Raw genomic sequence first — 18432 nt, 5'->3', positions numbered from 1 at the left:
ACCCGCTCGTAGCCGAACGATTTAATACTTGGACTATTAGCTGGCAGGCGGCGGGACCGAAGTTCCACGGAGTTTCATGAGATGTGCACTGCTAATTATTCCCAAAAAGGATTAAACAGATGTACAGTGCTTCTTGGCTTTTCGGCACTGAATGACCAAAAGCTTTTCGCTTTGCACGCCGTTAATAGTCATCAAAAGGTTTCTCATGCCTCTCACAATCTCAGTACCAAAATGATCCCACCGTCTTTTACAGGATGGTGCTCCATCGGGCTCGGGTGTCCACAGCGAGTGGACTCGCGGAGTATTCGGGTCGGAAGAATATGTGAGCTTCTTTTCAAGTAAGTCTTTGTTTGGTAACCTTATCTGTAGTATTTTAGTCTGACAACGGACTTTTGTGCTCCCTTTTTACGGCGTTAATTGTAGCTGCTGTGTGAAATTATCGGAGGTGTTTTCACGTTTTACAATCTCTCTGCACAAAGTAGAAGGATCCAAGGTGGTGAAATTCAACTTTTGATACTTTATTTAGCCAGGTTGGAACTTCCGATCTAGAAGAGACCTTTTGTGCAGAGATTTTAAGAAGCACCCAGTCTACTATAATCACGCTATGATCACATGCGTCTCGTAATGCAAATCTTGCTTCAATACTCTATCTCACTTCATATTCGCTCCTCCCAGAATACCGCACGGAAGTCCTCCGCTGCTTGAGCCTTTCGGCTTCAAAATGGCCTTTGGACTTTCTACAGGCGCTCACTTCGCTCACTGATGCTCTTCTAAAAAAGGACATTCCAGTCACAGGTAAGCTGGGTATCTTTACAAATATAATGTTTTCAAGTCTGGTAAGGGTGTATATTACCGACGATCGAATACACTTCATCCTGGTTCATTTAATGGCGAGATGGCTCAGTGATTAGTGCGCGAATTTACCTACCGAAATGTCCTGGGTTCGAACCCTATCTCTGTATCTCGACTTCTCCTGTCTAGGCTTGAGCAACTTGGTAGTATCCCAGCCTTTGTGCTTCCTTCGGGTGGCATGGCAGCTAGGCACCGAAAGAATGTTACACTTGAACGAAAGAAAAAAGTTCACGTCAGGTTTTTATATGGTTACTGTTTCAATTTTCACCTAAGATAAGCATAGTATCCGCCATTCAGCCAAAACTTCGTCCTCTAAGTTGAAATTGTGACTTCCAATTTATGGCGAATCCATACCGTGAGAGTGAACACTCAAATCTTCTTGTGAAACCCTAAATCACCATACACCGGTTGATTGCCCTGTGAACACTAGGACTTCGAGTCAGAAACCCTGTTGAGAATTTCTGTCTCAGTATAACTTTTGAATGCGACAAGACTTTGTGAAGGCACAATGTAGACTCAAACTCGCTTACTTCAATGGATAACGAGATTTGGTGTGGGTATCTTTGTATCGTTTAGACAAACACCATAAGCACTATTTTGTAGCTCCAGCATTCTCCCATACCCTCTTTCAAAACCTCATTTTAACCCCCTAATACAAAGATTGTGGACGATGAAATGGTCCATAATTCAGCTGCATTCGATTCGGGTACATTGATTCTATCGAGGTGACCACTGCATGGTAAATAATTTCAAGGGCTTCCGGATCAGCGTTGATGTAAATTAAACAACATCTCTGGTCCCTGGTCTCCCGACCATGAGCAAAATCTTTAACTGCTGTCTTGACTGTTCTTGTGGAGTTCTTGTCTCACTTTTGAAATTCAAAACTTAAGAATAATGGGAGGATCTACGGGAATAACACTCTGTGCTCAGGTTGTTGCTTCATTTTCTGTAGTCTCTGAAGTACATGTCGATTGTCGCTAAAGTGCGTCAGAAATCAACTTGCCATGTTGCATCAGGAGCGGTTTTTCCGAACATTTCATATTCGGTGACACTTCCAAGTATTCTACTAAGTCCCAAAATCCCATCAATCACATCTCATTCACTCGGTCAAACTACTCAAGGGAACTTACCATGTCTGTACTCAAACGTGTACCCACTTTGACTTTTTGAGTCGTTCAGATGAATAAGAATGTTCGTAGCGCAGCGAATACGCAACTTACCGAACTAGTTAACGCTTACTGGACTTGCCTTATCTAGTCTTAGACATGACTAGGTCGTGGGATACACCGGCCTCGCTAAGAAAACCTCTGGGTTCGCCTTGTGCATCCGAACATTACATGCACCATTAAGTGACGTGCGCAATCCCCGATTAGTCCCCGTACCCAATCATACTTCTGCCATCTACGCTCGCTCTGTCCCACCACTCATCTGGTTCATTTGTCGAATGTTGTTGCCGATCTAAACTTGTGCAAGCTGGGAATGCATCTCGTTGACATCACTAAGAGATATCGATATGTTTGAAAAATCTTCTGGCTCTCTTTGCCCTCACAAACCCCTAAAATAAACCATATTTAATGAGTGCATATCAGGCCACCAAACTCGACACCCTCACAAAGGAGAAATTCTACCTTCGGGAAAATCGTATCCTTTTTGATTCACACCAACAAAGCGTACCACGTGCGGCCATCTAGATACCTTGAGGCATTATCGTACATCACGTGGGTCACTGTATACTTCCCAGTGATGTCACCCACTCTGTTTCTAGACTGAACTCCTGGCGATTATAGGCTTTCATGGGGATAGTAGTTTCTTTCTAACTGGCAAGCGGCGAAACGGATAAAGGTGTTTTTTTATTCTGTGTACACACGCATCAACAAACCGAAGCTTCGGTACATTCAAGAGTATATTTTTCCAGCCCTACACAATATTCTCCAAAGAGCCCCAGGGACGAATAATTCATTCTCCCTATTTTAGGGTTTATCCTTCCCTATGAATTCGTGTTCTTATATGATGAACGGTTTAATTGTGTGAATGGCTGTTAAGTTTATGTGTAAACGACTGTATATGCCTACGCCTACAGGCTTCCCTCAATGTGACTGGTCCACAACTCAGTGTCCATTCTCTTTGACACCGTTGCTACCTCAAATTGACTATATCGCAGCTATAACCCCTTGGTTGGGTCAACTGAAACCCTCAGGTTGCACAAGAATCGTCATTGAGAATCATATACCTGTCCCTTCATTGATGAGAATTAATAAGTCACCGATCGCGTTAAACAGGAATCACCATGTCACCACACAAAACAGTCGCTTCTCTGAAATGAAAATAAAATCGGGTGGTTCGAACTACCCGACCTCTGCCTCTGGAATGAAGGTGGTAAGGTAGTCCTCTTGCAAGGGAATTGAAAAATTACTCTTCACGGTGCTCAATTTATGAACCGTCAATAGCTGAGTGATCCAGGCGCGAGCTGCTGTTGTGCTACGAACCCAACTCTGGCTTTCTGATAACTCTTGTTTAGGCTTTGGCGTAGTGCCCAGCTCAGCGAACAAACCAACGACCATCTTGGTGATACCTCAGCCAGCCTACTGCTTTTAGATTGCATAGAAACACTTGCCCGGAAGATGCCACATTTGCACGACCCTACAGGGTTTTATGCTACACCCGGTTGCAGTCCCAGCTTATATACGATGAAAAATAGGACACCGTACAAATCATTATCCAAAACGTTTGACTTATTCATCTCGTTCTTTTTTTCACATAATATTGACAGTCCAATATAGTGCTTAATAAAACTGCAGGCTAAATAATGACGAGACCTCATGCAACGCTTCGTTTTATCACATCTTAGTGTTTTTCGTACTCAGCAGCATCATTCATAGTTCAACACGGTCGGATAGTTGCGGTCCTCGTTGACACAGCGAACCAAGCGTATCATGACTTCCGTGGTCAAATGGTATCAGATCCCGTAAACTGATATGAAATGCACGCATGTCTTGATTACCCGCTTGCTGCTGTATTACTCCCCTGCTGTGTGACGAATTTTGGATTGAAAAGTACAGACAGAGAAACGTACGCTAGTTTCTTTGGATGAACTGTCAGAATCCACACAATTTGTTTAAACACATCAGATGTCAGCATCGTCTGGTTCATTGTTCCCCAAACGTGGCTAGATTATCTCCTCCCTCAAGATCGATCGCTACTACTTAGAACCCACAACGATGGTCTTTTCAACTACAACACAGTGCTTGGTCCTCACGATGAGGTCACTTCGCTAAAAGAAGCCCATTTCCCTTTTTGCATTGGGTAAGTACTGTTCATCATCCCCAATTATCCGCATGTGATTATCGGGCTCTGCTAACGTTGCAGACTTTCGGACAACTTTGAAAGGAAACTATTTGTAGTGCTTGAAACCGAATGGCCGTTTGTACATTTCATGGATACAGTTAGACGTTGCAACGTTCAGCTGTAACACTCCTTCGGTGCCCAGCTGCCATGCAACCCGAAGGAAGCACGAGGGATGAGATACTGCCAGGTTGCCCAAGCCTAGACAGGGGAAATCGAGAGACGGAGTTCGGCTCGAACCACGGACCTTCCGATTAGTAAATTCACGCTCTACCCACTTGTGCCATCTCGCCCCAATTCGATGTAGAAATCTCCGATTGACTTTCTGCTCTTGAGAAGCGCTAAATGAGGTTTCATGTACACCTCCTCATTGCTAGACCGATCGTGGTCGACCTATTTGTGGTTGGACCGCATGCACGGAATCATCTACGATTTCCTTTGGCAACCCTGTGTAAAGTTTTTCCGATTAGAAATTCACGCTCTACCCACTTGTGCCATCTCGCCCCAATTCGATGTAGAAATCTCCGATTGACTTTCTGCTCTTGAGAAGCGCTAAATGAGGTTTCATGTACACCTCCTCATTGCTAGACCGATCGTGGTCGACCTATTTGTGGTTGGACCGCATGCACGGAATCATCTACGATTTCCTTTGGCAACCCTGTGTAAAGTTTCTGAATTTTGTGGTCATGGAGAATGTGTTCCCTGTAGGTCGAATTTAATCGGACGCAGTACTAATGAACTTCAGTAGGAGAGGAAGTGGCACTCACCGCTTTGTTAGTAGTGGGACAAAACTCCATGATTGAATTCTTACATATTAAACTGCTTGACATGAAGGCGCATACACAGTCCACATTTGACCCATCTGTACTGTTTACCGATAGAGTTGACTGATCTTGGCAAGTACCTTCCTCTGGACTCACCCATTGTGTACGATTGGGACACGCTGGAGCTCCTGTATGAACACACGTTATCACCCTTGAAAGAGGGATTCGTTGCATGTGGACAAACGGACCAGTTTGATCATGCCATGTCCAACCTGTTGCGACAGTTTCTTCAATCTCCCGCGATGTTGGACCCAACACTGCGTGGGAAACAGGCTACTTGTGCTTCGATGCTTATGCAGCAGACCGATTCACGATATGATGCTGAATTGTTGGTGCCGCTCCTGATGTTGGTGAGTTATTTGTACTATGGATTTTCTATGTGACGTATCGTGTATTTTCAGTCTTTAATCTCATGCAGCTGAATTTGGCCTAGCAATGTTTTTCACTGGGTATCTAGTGTTCAATCTTCAATGAACCTATGTGCACACATCCATTATTTCACTGTCTACGCGAAGTACTCTTACGAACTCATGTTCATTCTGCCTTGAAACGTGTCTGCTTTTATTTAATCAGTCATTTGGGGAAAATTGACCTTTCCAAACAACCTTCTCAGTTGCACTTCTGATCTGAGTATACTTCTAACATCCTGGACCTCTTGGTTTTCACCGAACCTTTCTGTTATAGCTCTTCGCCTGTTTCCGATATAACCCCGATGCAAGCTCAGCTTACCCTGTTCGCCGACCCAGATGTGTGAAGACTATGCACATGGCTGTAGCCACGGCATTCTTTCGACTAACTCGTGCTAATCCGGAACGAATAATGGTAAGTCCAATGAGTTGTTCTATTGAAGTTGCCCGTCTGTCCACCTTAGACAGCACCCAAACACTTCTAGTGGGTCCTCATCTCCACAGCCTTGGTGGAAGTATTGTATAGTAGCGAAATGTTTTTCTATTACGTACGTTTCTGCAAAAAGCACCCATCAGGACCTCACATGAGCGCACACTGCAATAAGGGTCGAGGTGGCTCAAGTGGTCAGAGCGCGAATTTACTGATCAGAAGGTCCGTGGTTCGAACCCGACCTCTGCCTCTCGATTTCCTCTGTCTAGGCTTGGGCAACCTGGCAGTATCCCAGCCCTCGTGCTTCCTTCAGGTAGCATGGCAGATAGACACAGAAAGGGCGTTGCAGCTGGACGATAAATAATTACCTTGAAATAGTTATCGCGACGTTTGCCCGATGACTTCCTTACCGGAACGCCAAAAACACACCTCATCCAGTGATACGGACTGTCTTCCTCTGTGGCTCAATCTTCGTCGAGTGTGCCGTAACGTTCATTGAAATATGCAACGTATTTGCTATTTTAACAGAATGTAATTATGCCGAAGTACATGACTGTGGAAATGTCAATCGATTCTTCGTGCCTGTTCAACATAAGAGGATTTGAGATTATGCAAATACACGTGAACTTACCTTATTACGGGACGATGATTCGTGTTATTCGCCTGTCGGGGAAAGAAGTATGCCCCTTGAAAGAAACAACCCTCAGAGCTGTTTCCCCTGGGGGGGTGGCAAATGCTATGTTCGATAGTTTTCGAACTCGAAATTCACTTTGATCTTTTTCACATAGCTCCTCGCTATACTTCGAAGGTTAGTTCATCCAATCTACTGGTTGAAATGATGACTGCTTTTGGACCCTCGTGGTAGTGTTCACCACCACGCTTATCACTGATTTAGACGTTGTTATTCCCTTCTCGTCAACCTCGATGAAACATTTTCAACTGAGTGTATTTTAAGATGTTTATAACTGCGGATTTAGTGCACTCTTCGGTGTCGAACTAATTAGGCCTTGTCTGTTCTCCATGGTCTAGCCGTACTTCGAATCAATCGCGAACGAAGTTACAAGCCTGTGGGCGGATCCAAACAGTGGTGTTGTCGAAAAGTGCGTTTTACTGGAATCCTTAATCATACTCTGGTAAGTTGTGGCCTTTGTATTCTAGTTTCTCAGGTCGTTGCAGGGCATCCGATAGCCAAGTGTGTGGCTTGGGTTTGACGGATGTATAAGGTTCAGTATTCGCCACTGACACACCGATAACGTTTGGTGCAGCAAGGCTTTTTTTCTGTCTCCTACTGTGTGGGCAATATGTCGACTAACTCATGAACACTACTTATCCCTCTTTCCTACATTTCATTTTCTTTGTCTTCGGCTTTTAGCTTCCGTCTTCCGCATCCAGTCAGTGTACAGAAAGACTTGCTAGCCCGTCTGCTCGCCCACGTAACCAGTGCCTGGTGCACGCCAGTGTCCAGTGTAAACACAGAATCAAATCCACTGTTTCCCATATTTAATGCCTGTACAAATGGGAGCCCCGCCTTACTTACTCTGCTGGGGCTAGATCTTCCTCTGTCTGAACATGGGGATGCCCAGTCAGCCCATGTGCAGATGCGGATTACCCTGGGCCAGAACGTGTTATCCCTTTTGGCTACGGCCAGACGTATATCAGATCCACCTACCCGGGAACAGGTAAGCATAAAATTTCATGTAGTTTTAACATCTTGGCATTTCTGTGACAGGCTTAGTCCAGTATTTGTTGATTTACAAACCACTCACCAAGGTGTCTTGATTCCCTCCATAGATATTTCGTGTACCCTTGGTGTTTTTTATGTGGCGGTTCGCTGTCACGCTTCTCCTAGGGTCTGCTTAGTGTGAATCGTCATTGATTGCCAATCTAACTACTTGTTTGGACTTAACGAGATATTTTTTCGCTTCCGTTCATTCGTTCTATTATTTGGAATCAGAATAGTTAGTTCTATACCAGTCTCGTCAACGCAGAAATGCATAATTGGCGGAGCCGTTGAAGAAATGATTGAAGTATCCTTATCGTTTCACGGTGCATTGACTGTGACAGAGGTCCTTGATGAATACAACAAAGCCTGTCGGCAATGCATTTCTAAACGAATTTGCAGAAGATTGTGACAACTACCCTTGGGAAGGTCACGAGCGGCGACAGATGACGGGATGCTTGAGAAATTGAAATAGTCCTTTCGAACTGACTGCCGTTTACCCTTAACGTTGGCTGACGAAGGCAAGCAGCTGCGTGCTTCCGAATGTGTAAATTAGGGAAGTACCCATAGTGAGGATTAGGTCTACTGGATCAGGAGGCATTTTGACATATTGATTGAAATTACTTATGTTACTCTCAAGAGGACGGTGGGTTGTAACCTCGACCGTTACTTAATGCACTAGGCTGCGAGATGGCCTAAGTGACCTTGGTCTCTCATTTAAGTGAGAAATCCGTTTGTATTTCTGCCCCATATTGTGGAGCTCTTGGCACTTATGTAAGCTGGTATTCGTGCAATGGTGATATCTTCTCGCTGGTACCCCATAGAAACATTCTCACTTTGCATCTGCCTCCCTACATTCCCTGCTATTCATCTTTAGTCTGAATGACTGCGCGAACCCGAGACTGTTTTTTGTTTCCTGTTCAGGCGACATGTTGCTTTTGTCTTGTCCTACATGACCATCTGTTCTATATGTGTACATCTTGTTTCTCAGCTGGACTATATCAGCGTGCCTTTACTGGAACCGCTCCTACCTTCCGTACTGGTTGTATTACGGTAAGTCGAAGTGCTTCGAGACAGCTGTATGCCATTGGAAGGCCAGTTCACTGTGTCAGGTATCCACTTCAATCTAGTGTCAAATCTTTTTACGAAACACTGTTTAGCAGCACTCAGGCCGTTCGTTTGGTGATCCAAAATTCAGTCAGTCAAACAGAGCTACAAGCACTTTATTTCCTTAGTTGTTCCAGCAATTCAAGAAGGTTCCAATCGTTAAATCGATGCTTCCCTTATTTCACCAAACTATTGAACGATACCACATTGCCTGCGTTCTTCACGTTGGAGCTGTTTTGATAAGGGTTTGTGATTAGCTTGGCTGCTTTTGCGCGCACGCCCTTCCCCGGGGAATCCCCGACACGTTCCATACAATTCTGAACACTTGAAAGGGTTGGTGTCAATCCTGGTTCATCTACAGCATTCTAGACTAGTGTGATTTGGCAGTGCATACGTCTTTTTATAGGTCCGCGAATTGTGTAGGAACAGTTTTGGAAAAACGACTTCCCAAAAACCAGCGAAATACACTCATTTGCAAATAAATTTGGTTTTTCGAGAGACTCACCTGGGACCCAGCTGAATCTCTCGGTTTTGATATTTCCAGGCAACTGAATGTGCTGCACCAGGCCGCCTCATGTTTCAGTTGCTGGGATATTCGAGATATCGCAATACGTATACATTTTTGTAATGCACTACTCATGTGATCGAGGAGTTTTCAGCAACCTTATTTCAAAGACTTCCCACAAACTCTGACGGACTTACACAGCGATGTATACTTCAAGGAAGACTTTGGGGCGGAATATCGAAGTGTTCCTTCAACGTTCGACTATTTTTCCTTGAAGCTGAAATGGATCTCTTTAATACTCAATTGCATTCGCACAGATGCATCGTCCTGACCTCATGTAAGGGCTATCATGTGATGTTACCCAGCTGAATTTGAGCAAGTATCTGAAAACGGCATACTGCGTCACGAGAATGAATTCTAATAGTATGCCAAAAACTGTAGTTTTAATTGGGACCCCAACGGGTTTTCGGGCTTCGTTTCATCTTAAGCTTCCGACCGCTTACGTTTAGTTCAGATTGCTCTGATATAAGTCGAAAAATGACATTGTGTGTGCTAATTGAGCTAACTTATTTGCCAAGCTAGGTTATTTCCAATGAAGAAGCACCCATTGATGTTAGGAGGGACGGCACATCGACAGTGTTTATGTCGTTAACTTTTTGGTGTGTTGTTTCTTGGCCATTTGGAGAATTAGGGATCTGTTTCTGTCCAGTGCTGGGGATGTTTCCTTTCCACCTAAACGGTTTCCTCATGGGGAGACGTACCTTAGTGGACATGATCCATTGGTAGATAAGTGCACTGAATACACGCATGAATAGCAGAAATTTGCGTGCAGATCACAGGATCAAAATACAACTGCATAGAGTTTAGCACAATTAGAAGCGTGCGACTAGAGCACAAGCCTACGTGCACAAACGAGCCTATCGGTAATCACTTATCTATGAGGTATCTACCGACACTGATTCAGACTGACCTTCACTCGGGAGGAAAATCGGCCGCTGGTCACCTTACCCCTGGGCAACTTCCTTCGAGTGACACATTAACTTGTGCTGAATTCTTTCGTGATAAACTGTCAATTATCGCGCTCCTAATGCATCTAAAGTACTGTCTTATCACAGAGCGATGTGTGGAACCCCAAGTGTAGCCTATTCCAGGCATTTTTAGGCGTTTCTTTGCACAGTCAGGGCGTGCTTTGATTCGTATTTAGATCATCCTGAGATAATCACCGAGCTATGTCAACCGCACACTGAAGCCGTGTGGCACATACTTCTGGCTTGCTAACTATGCACAGATTTCTTGTTTTCAGGGCGTTTAACGAACTTTGGCTTCCTGAAAACCTTGCACGAGTTCACCCAACGGTCCTACCTGCTTTCGAGCTGACGGAACACGTCAAATTCACTCTTTTGTCTCTACAAGTCGGCATCACAGAACAGGTCAGTGATAAGTTTGCCGAATTAGGTAATGGCTTCCGGACCCTTGGCAATCTTCCCATTTCGTTCATTCCGTTTCATTGAGCTTCTTGAGGCCCGTTTTTCCAGCGGTATCCCTTCGCTATAAATAGGGCCATGACAATCCATGCTTTTGTCCAAACACGTCGACCGAAACCCGCACTCATGTTTCTTCCAGTTCATGGGTATTTTCGCTTACGGAAGTCATGCTCGTACGGCGCTCTGTAATTTACCATTCAATGCTCGTATGAGGAATATACACAGGTGTTTAGGATTACGGATTTACCACTCTGATACTTTGTACAGTGTAATCCCACAAGACCTAAGGGACCTCGTCACAACTAAATATCGTTATACGGCAGCGAGGCATCAGTGTTAAACTCTGATATCATGCTTTCGATGGTGACGATGATGATGAGATCCCGTTAAGTATCATTCTGAAGTGGTTTTAGCCTGGATTGAGGGAAAGCAATCCGTAGTCCGTACAGCGCGAATGATTATCTCACCCGAGCCTTCTGTTGAACAGTGCTCATCATGATGGATTGCGGTCACAAAAACATGGAGGATAGTTGCCGACCTAAGCGCCGTTTTGCGTCGCCAAAAGACCAGACCCACTTGTGGCACGGTGGTTTGTGAATCTTCATAACTCCTCCAGTTTCTTTGAGCTGTCCTTGTGAAACCCACGGAACTCATGTAAGGTTAATCAATGAATTTTGACCCGACAAAGACAGTTGCATAGTTTTACAGGTTAGTTACTTAATCATGTGTGGTGGCTTGTTCCTCTGTGGCCGAAGTGACACCGCACTGTCCGCTGGACAAGCTTTTTTTACATAGTGCCTTGCTTTTAGGCTCTTATTGTCATCATACCTAGGAGTGCCCGCCGTGGTGTCACCTCAGCTTACATGCAGCCATAATTCACGCAAGCAGATTCATCCAGATGGTCGACATTTGAACAGTGACGAACGAATTATGCAGTCCCGTATGACCGCAACCCGTTTTCTCGCAGTACTACTCGAGAAGATCCTACTACCTAGTGCCATCCAACCATGGACCAGCCACGAACCCGCGTCGATGACATCGGTATGAATTACTGGTGGCGTGTATCATGCATTGACCATAGAGTCTTTTAGAGCACTCATGTGAATTCTAATATCATTTTCTATTTGGAACCTACAAACCATGGGCACTCGTAGGCTCTTGGGCTCACTCTCCTAGACACCCTTTAGCTTGGTCTTACGAATTGCAGAATCCAATTGCCAAAATAAAGTGACGCGCTCACTTTTCGTGCGAAGGATTATTTGGTTAATACCTCCTTTCGTTGAGAAGAGTTTTATTGTGTTCTTTTTTTGTTCGACGAGTCCCGCCTGGTAGCCGCATTAATCAGGAATACTCGGTAGCTCTACGTTTTCACGGAGTATGGAAATATCATCGGTCTACTCGATTTCATCAATACCGACAGTCATATGGTTTTCTGTCATACCATTTTGAGTTCTGTTGAATAGATTATGCTCTTCTTGCTCCGCTCTGCTCGGTTTGTACTGAAACGACCTTCCTATCCCACCACAGTACCTCGTAGGTTAGAGCGTTGTCATCTTTGGAAGTATCACGCGGAGAGCGACATAAGAAGATAACCATATGCCGCCGTGTTTCTTTTCGCTCCAATCCTCCAATTCCGATTTTCGGTCATTTCATTCGAATACCACTCGGTGTCACTTGTCAACAGTACACTGCGGTTATGCACAACCCATGAGTTTCATAGGATTCACCCACGTATGATTAATCGACTCAGTGAAACGGTAATACAGACATCTACAAGAATATACGTAGTCCGTTGTAGAGCATCAATGCGCTCGCGAAATTGTCTTACGGTTGAATTCACAACCGACCGTACATCTGGATCCAGCTAGACCAAACCACAGAAATGCCAACATTTTCACACTAAACGTACTATTCGATAAAGCACTACATGAGATCGATGCAGCGAATGTTTTTTTAGTTCCGGTCAAACTGACCTGAAACAACAAAATGCACTATTCTTGTAAGGGCACTATTCAAATCAATTGTCTTCGTTTTACACATTTTACGAAATACTGAATTTTTATACAAATAGGAAAATTTAGATCACGCCAGACTCCATAAACGTTTCAGACTAACCTCTACGTCAATCAGACATTATGAGACGAATGTTGGGCTGTCTTCGGAATCATTTTTCCGGCACAAACCTTATCGAAAAAACGTATGAGGACGACAGGGTTCTCGTCTGTGAAGAGGAGCAGAAAGCACAAAACGCACCAAGGTCTTGTGTTTCTGTCCGTAGCACCCAAAAACTACAAGTCCATGTTTTTCACACCACTTGTGATCCAGTGTGGAGCGCTTGGGTTGTACAGCGTTTTGCTTGTCCTGGAAGTTTCAGATTCATGGGAGAAGAAACTCACCACCAGCACCCTATAATCTTGTGGAAGGGAACGAAAGCTGTAATGAATTATCGGTGTGATCTGCCTTCGGGAACAACGTCCGAATGACCCTCCCTGGGTTTGTCCGGTGATACTGCTAACCGTTACTGATGGTGTTGTCAGTTTCGACGCAAATCATGAGTAAGCGGAGGCACTTCGGGGTTCTTGAAGCGGCCTTTCACCAGGTCACATTTTCCAATTTTAGTCTTTTTCCCCCACAACATTTAAATAAAATATGGTGACACTGGTGAAGCTCCAGCGTAATGGGTAGTAGACAAGGCGCCATAGATCATTCCTTCTCGGTGGTGGCAGTAATGCAGCTGTGTCCCGTGATGAATTTTCTCGTCACTCTTCACTAGTACGCCGAATCAGACCCAACCTGCGAGTGCGTAGACGAAACGTTTTCCCAAATATGTTTATGGTACACCATCATCACTTTTCCTCTCTCTTTCCACATTCAGCAACCTGCCTCCGAGGAGAAATCTTCCCTCGAACGGATCCGGTCATGCCTCTTCGAGGTCCACGAAAACTTGTTAACGATTGTCGGGCTATTGTTCACCGGTCTGGCTCCTAAGCTGTATCAACTCCCGGCTGATCAGCTTGCCACAATCCTGCACATAGGTTGTTGTGGCTCGTTCGATCATATACCAGATTTGAAGCTGAACAGTTTATTACGTATCCTTTGGCGCTTATCCCTGTCTATTTTCTGACAGTGTGTACAATCTTTCCGGGACCTGCATTACTTTCGAGCTATAGTTTAGCCTGTAATTGATTTTACTGGGTATCCCTTTATATGGGGTCGCCTGTCGGGGGCCGCCGCGTTTTTTACCACCTTTCCATTCTCATATGAGAATATTGACTCTGTCGGTACCGTTGGCCACTTACTTATTTAGTGCTGGTTCACGTATAAACTGCAGCACAAAGTTATAAAATAATTTGCATTTTTTGAACAGCAACAACCGAATAGTTTCATATCCCTGGACCACACATACGTTGGCTTCAGTGAGAGGATTACAGCCGCTTGCCCTGAAATTCACCCGAGCCTTTTAATCCTAAGGAAGCAGGGTCCAATTAAGACACAGGGATAAACTGGCGATTGGAAGATCGGATACCGAGGATTTGATTATTTCATACCGTTTCATCTTGTTTTCGGCCCCTGCTTAGCGTTTAGGTTGTCTGCTGCACTTTTCAGGGATTTGTCCAGGCGTGCGATCATGAAAGATGCCTGATATCCGACTCCCTTAATGAATATTAAAAACCGGTATATCAGTGTCACTCTGTACAATTATCATAGTATTTGTGGCACATTGCAAAGATCTAGTCATAGGCGGGTGTTCACATTGTGTGTTACACCTCACAACTCTTGTATATGATTGTTTAGCTGCGCGTAACATTCACAAGGGGTAAGGCCCAACGATTGATCCATTAGCACAGGTATCTTCTATCTGATTCAAGCGAATTCACGCAGACTTGTTATTGTGTGGATATTTTATCCACAGAAGACTGGTCATAAGCACGAGCTATCACTCCTTTACTCAAGCATACAGGTCTCGTGGTTCGTCCGTTTATTCGGGGTTGTCCAACGCATTACCTCAGCACGGCAGTCGTTCCCTTGGTCCCTCCTATCGTCGAAGCTGTGGTTCAAGTAAGTTTCGGTCCTTTGAGTTTTCCCGTCCACCCTTTCTCCTTCATCATTGCATCTTGTTTGCGTCTTGTTTTGATTGCTGTCTATCTAGCTGCTTGCTACACGGTTGCTGGTCCATGAAACTCACAGTCGCATCTGTCATATTCAGCTGAACCAACATGATATAATGAATCCTTCAGTAAAAATTGTTGCTGAATTTCAGCTAGCCAACAAACTCGTTGCTTTGCACCACATCCTATTTCAAGGGATGAAGTTCGTTTGTTTGTATGGTAGGTCATGACAAACCTTCGGGATATTTTCAATAGACAATTTCAGTACTTGTTAAAGACATCAGCGTCCAAACCTCCTTCCGGATGTCCCGTGCCCACAGAGGTGACGCTCGCAGGTTTGATGTAGAAGTGGTTGAACTGCACTACGCTGAAGAATCGAGGTTATTTTGCGTAGTCTTATTTTTTCATGGTACAGTTCAGCACCATTGAGGCGTGTCTGATGCTGTCAGTCCATCCTTGAATTTACGCTTTTCCGTTCGACAAGGTAGTTAAAACCCGGTCTTTGCAGTGTACTGTCCGATCTTATTGTCGCCGAGGTCGCACAGGCACATTTGCACCTTTGTGGTATTTTGTCCTGCAACTACTGTGTAGCGGCGTAGATTGTCCACCGTACTACTGAGAAGTCCAAGTTTGTATGGCGTGAACAGAAAGGCACGTCCTGGAACAGACCCGAACCGCCGACCCTCCGCTCATCGTGCTGGTGCTCTGCCGACTGAGTTACCAAGCCCCGTCAATCTAGTTTGTCTATGCTTTCTTCAGCCCATCATTCCATGGCTTTTCCCATTTGCGTGTGATTAGCAAAATCAATTCATCGACTCCGACCCTTTGTAGGTTGTATTTTGACGCCTTGCTGATAATTCCGTTGTTAGCGATCGATTTCTCTTACATGAGGTACAGGGCGATCAGTTATTTCGACAATGGTGCATCAGAAAGCGGAGAATTTCTATGTTTTTCAAGTGTTTGGCCATCACGTCTCTCGGGTTCGTTGGTCCATAGGTGTTCCTAGTCAGCTTCAAATCTCCAGCGTGCTTTGCTGACGTCGATGTATTGTCCATTTTCCCATACATTGTGACTATTTCGGCTCTCAACAGCTTGTCATGTCTTGTATTTAGCAATTGTTCAGTTATTTCATTTTTTTTAACTTTGTAGAGGATTGATAGACGATGGGCGCATGTCAATATGTTGAAGTAAGTGTACATCCTTCTCGGCGTTTGGTTTTCAGAGTAACTGTTTCGCACGCACCGGTCTATGTCGATCTTACTTTGTTTTGGCTGTTCCTTCTAATAATTTTGTTACCACATGATACATGACTTATTGTGAGAGCATGGTGACGGTGAACTGTTGTCCCTTTGAAATGCTCTCGTGATGCTCGCTCACAAACATTGAGTACGTTGCACATAGTGCTTTCCTTGGGTCATATCCCTCAGATATGCAGGTCATTTTGAATATGTTACCTGTTCCACATATTTGAACTGGTTATCAGTTCTCTTTGCCAGATTTTTCAAGAGACTTCCCTCACAAATTTTCTATCATCCTAGAGAAATTGCTCCTGCTTTGTGTCAAAGCCCATACAAGACCCCGGCATGGTTATGCACCCCTAAACACTCACAAGATCCAATTGTTCGCAATTGATTCTTCGAATATCCCGTGCTTCTGAAGCCAAGTCCACGACGTAGGAGTCGTTCTGATCTCGAAGACGTTGTATTTGAATGGATTCCTGCGAACAGTAGATTGTGCGCTTTGTGACCAGACGGAATCACCAAAGTCCATCAATAGAGAGCAAAACTAGTAAACTGCTCGGGGTTTTCACGCATGCCCCAACAAAGGCAGTACAGATGCTGACAAAGATAAATCTGTCTAGCCTCATTGAGTAAAGCAGAACCGACGGCATGGGTACTACACCGGACAGAATCCTATTAATTTCACGTATTGTGCAGTCCACGTAGGTTTCCGATATACAGAGCAAGACGTACTATTCGTATTTCTGGAGGCCAAAACGTCAGGAAACGGAAGTTTTTTGTCCAGCTCAGCTTTGCATGTAATAAAAATTTTCTGGTAGGGATTGTCACAAACGGAGAAAAAAAATAGACCGTCCAGCTGTAGCACCCTTTCGGTGCCTAGCTACCATGCCACACGAGTGAGGACGAGGGCTGGGATGCTGTCAGGTCGCCCAAGCCTAGACAGGGGAAGTCGAGAGGCAGAAGTCGGGTTCGAACCACGGACCTTCCGGTCAGTAAATTCGCGCTCTAACCACTTGGTCCATCTCGCCCCTTACAAACGGAAATCAGATGTCCAACTCTCACTGGTGGGTTAACTATCATTTATCTTTTATAACGCGGTACCTGTCGTATGCCGGCTTCTGATGACTGCTAGGGTGAGTGTCACAGGATTTCCCATGGTGACACCACCAACTTGCCTATAGTTGATCCCCTGGAAGTAAGACTTGTTAGAACTGCGGTCGTTTCTGACTGTAAACCGCTTTGATTAGGAATAGAGCGCCGGATCCCTTGTATGGCTTCAATATACTGGTGTTCTGGTGATCTTTAGTTCATCTGAAGCCTTCATGCGTCTTTTTGGTGTATCGGATAGGATCACGGGCGGTTACTGAGATCTAACAGCAGTGTTTGATTGGCTTGTTACCATGTCTTACGGTGCCATCCAACTAAAAAGATATTCCCTTAATCTTCGGTTCACCTCTCCGTTCACTATACTCCAACATCCGTGGACTTCTTATGGTCTGCGGTAGGGATGTCCTCTTGCCGGTTCCCTTTAACTTTTCTATCGAAATTATCAAGGAGGAATGGCTTTAACTGTCTATTGTCTCAGGAATCTCGCCACTTCCCTGAGAAACTCTCCTTGGCTTAGAACACGTGGATGACATCGTGCTGCTTGGTTCGAACTCTCGAAATACTGAATACGCCAAATAATACACATTGCCATAACCACTGGTCTCGGTGTGGGCTTTGTGACATCAATGTTCCAGACCGTTCTTCAATATTGACCGAATATACCACACAGTTTATTCATTGCATGTCAAACTTTGGAAGCTACCAAATTGTCTGTTGTATTTTACAGTTGTTCCCGCCCCAGTGCCGTAGTGTCGAAGAAAGACTCGCCTTATAAGGGACATAATGGCCTTACTGCGAACCAGCGAATGCCTGAACACTCGCCGGCCGTTGCCAAATTGATTGGTTGCTTGAGCGTTCGGTCTGAAGCTGTGTTTTCCGGCCTGGGTGCATGACGCCCTCCCCACTGCGTTCTTGATGGGGTTTGAGTGTTTCAGTAGGTGTCGAGCATTCTCGGAATATTTCCGGGAATCTGACCTCCTGACGGTGTCACTTCTGTTATCAGCGTTGCCGACGAAGTGAATGCTCAAGACCCACTCAACCGGTGAATAGAGGCCCCACTAGGTATGGTTAGATCGCAAAGACAACTTACTCAATCAACCCCAGTTCCTAAATTTACCCCCCTCGTTTCATCTTTAGCATTTTGTCACTCGGCTTTCGTGTTTTGTATGTATCAGTGGCCAAGTGCTGCTTCCACTTGGAACCATTCATTGAATCAACATTTATATTTCATGTAAGACGGTGGAAGTATCCTATGGGTCAACTTGGAATAACAGTAAGATAGCTCTTTATGGTAAGGTCTCGGG

At 44.7% G+C, this 18432-nt stretch overlaps 1 protein-coding gene across 1 annotated transcript in view; it reads left to right on the top strand.

Moving 5' to 3' along the window:
• T265_11319 (hypothetical protein) overlaps positions 1 to 17094 on the top strand; it is a gene marked incomplete at both ends in the record, with an annotated part of 47480 nt that extends 30386 nt beyond the window's left edge. Inside the window, 11 exons of the mRNA XM_009177944.1 lie at positions 254 to 338; positions 676 to 795; positions 5076 to 5368; positions 5703 to 5840; positions 6885 to 6988; positions 7228 to 7534; positions 8567 to 8628; positions 10491 to 10617; positions 13547 to 13751; positions 14633 to 14730; positions 16840 to 17094. Of these exons, the coding sequence (XP_009176208.1) occupies positions 254 to 338; positions 676 to 795; positions 5076 to 5368; positions 5703 to 5840; positions 6885 to 6988; positions 7228 to 7534; positions 8567 to 8628; positions 10491 to 10617; positions 13547 to 13751; positions 14633 to 14730; positions 16840 to 17094 (1794 nt within the window). The remainder of the gene's footprint in view (positions 1 to 253; positions 339 to 675; positions 796 to 5075; positions 5369 to 5702; positions 5841 to 6884; positions 6989 to 7227; positions 7535 to 8566; positions 8629 to 10490; positions 10618 to 13546; positions 13752 to 14632; positions 14731 to 16839) is intronic.
• Between the last annotated feature and the right edge of the window lie 1338 nt (positions 17095 to 18432).

Source organism: Opisthorchis viverrini (assembly GCF_000715545.1).
Source record: "Opisthorchis viverrini unplaced genomic scaffold opera_v5_475, whole genome shotgun sequence".
Lineage (NCBI taxonomy): Eukaryota > Metazoa > Platyhelminthes > Trematoda > Opisthorchiida > Opisthorchiidae > Opisthorchis > Opisthorchis viverrini.
Note: the sequence above shows the minus strand (reverse complement) of the source record. Positions and strands in the feature narration are given on the sequence as shown.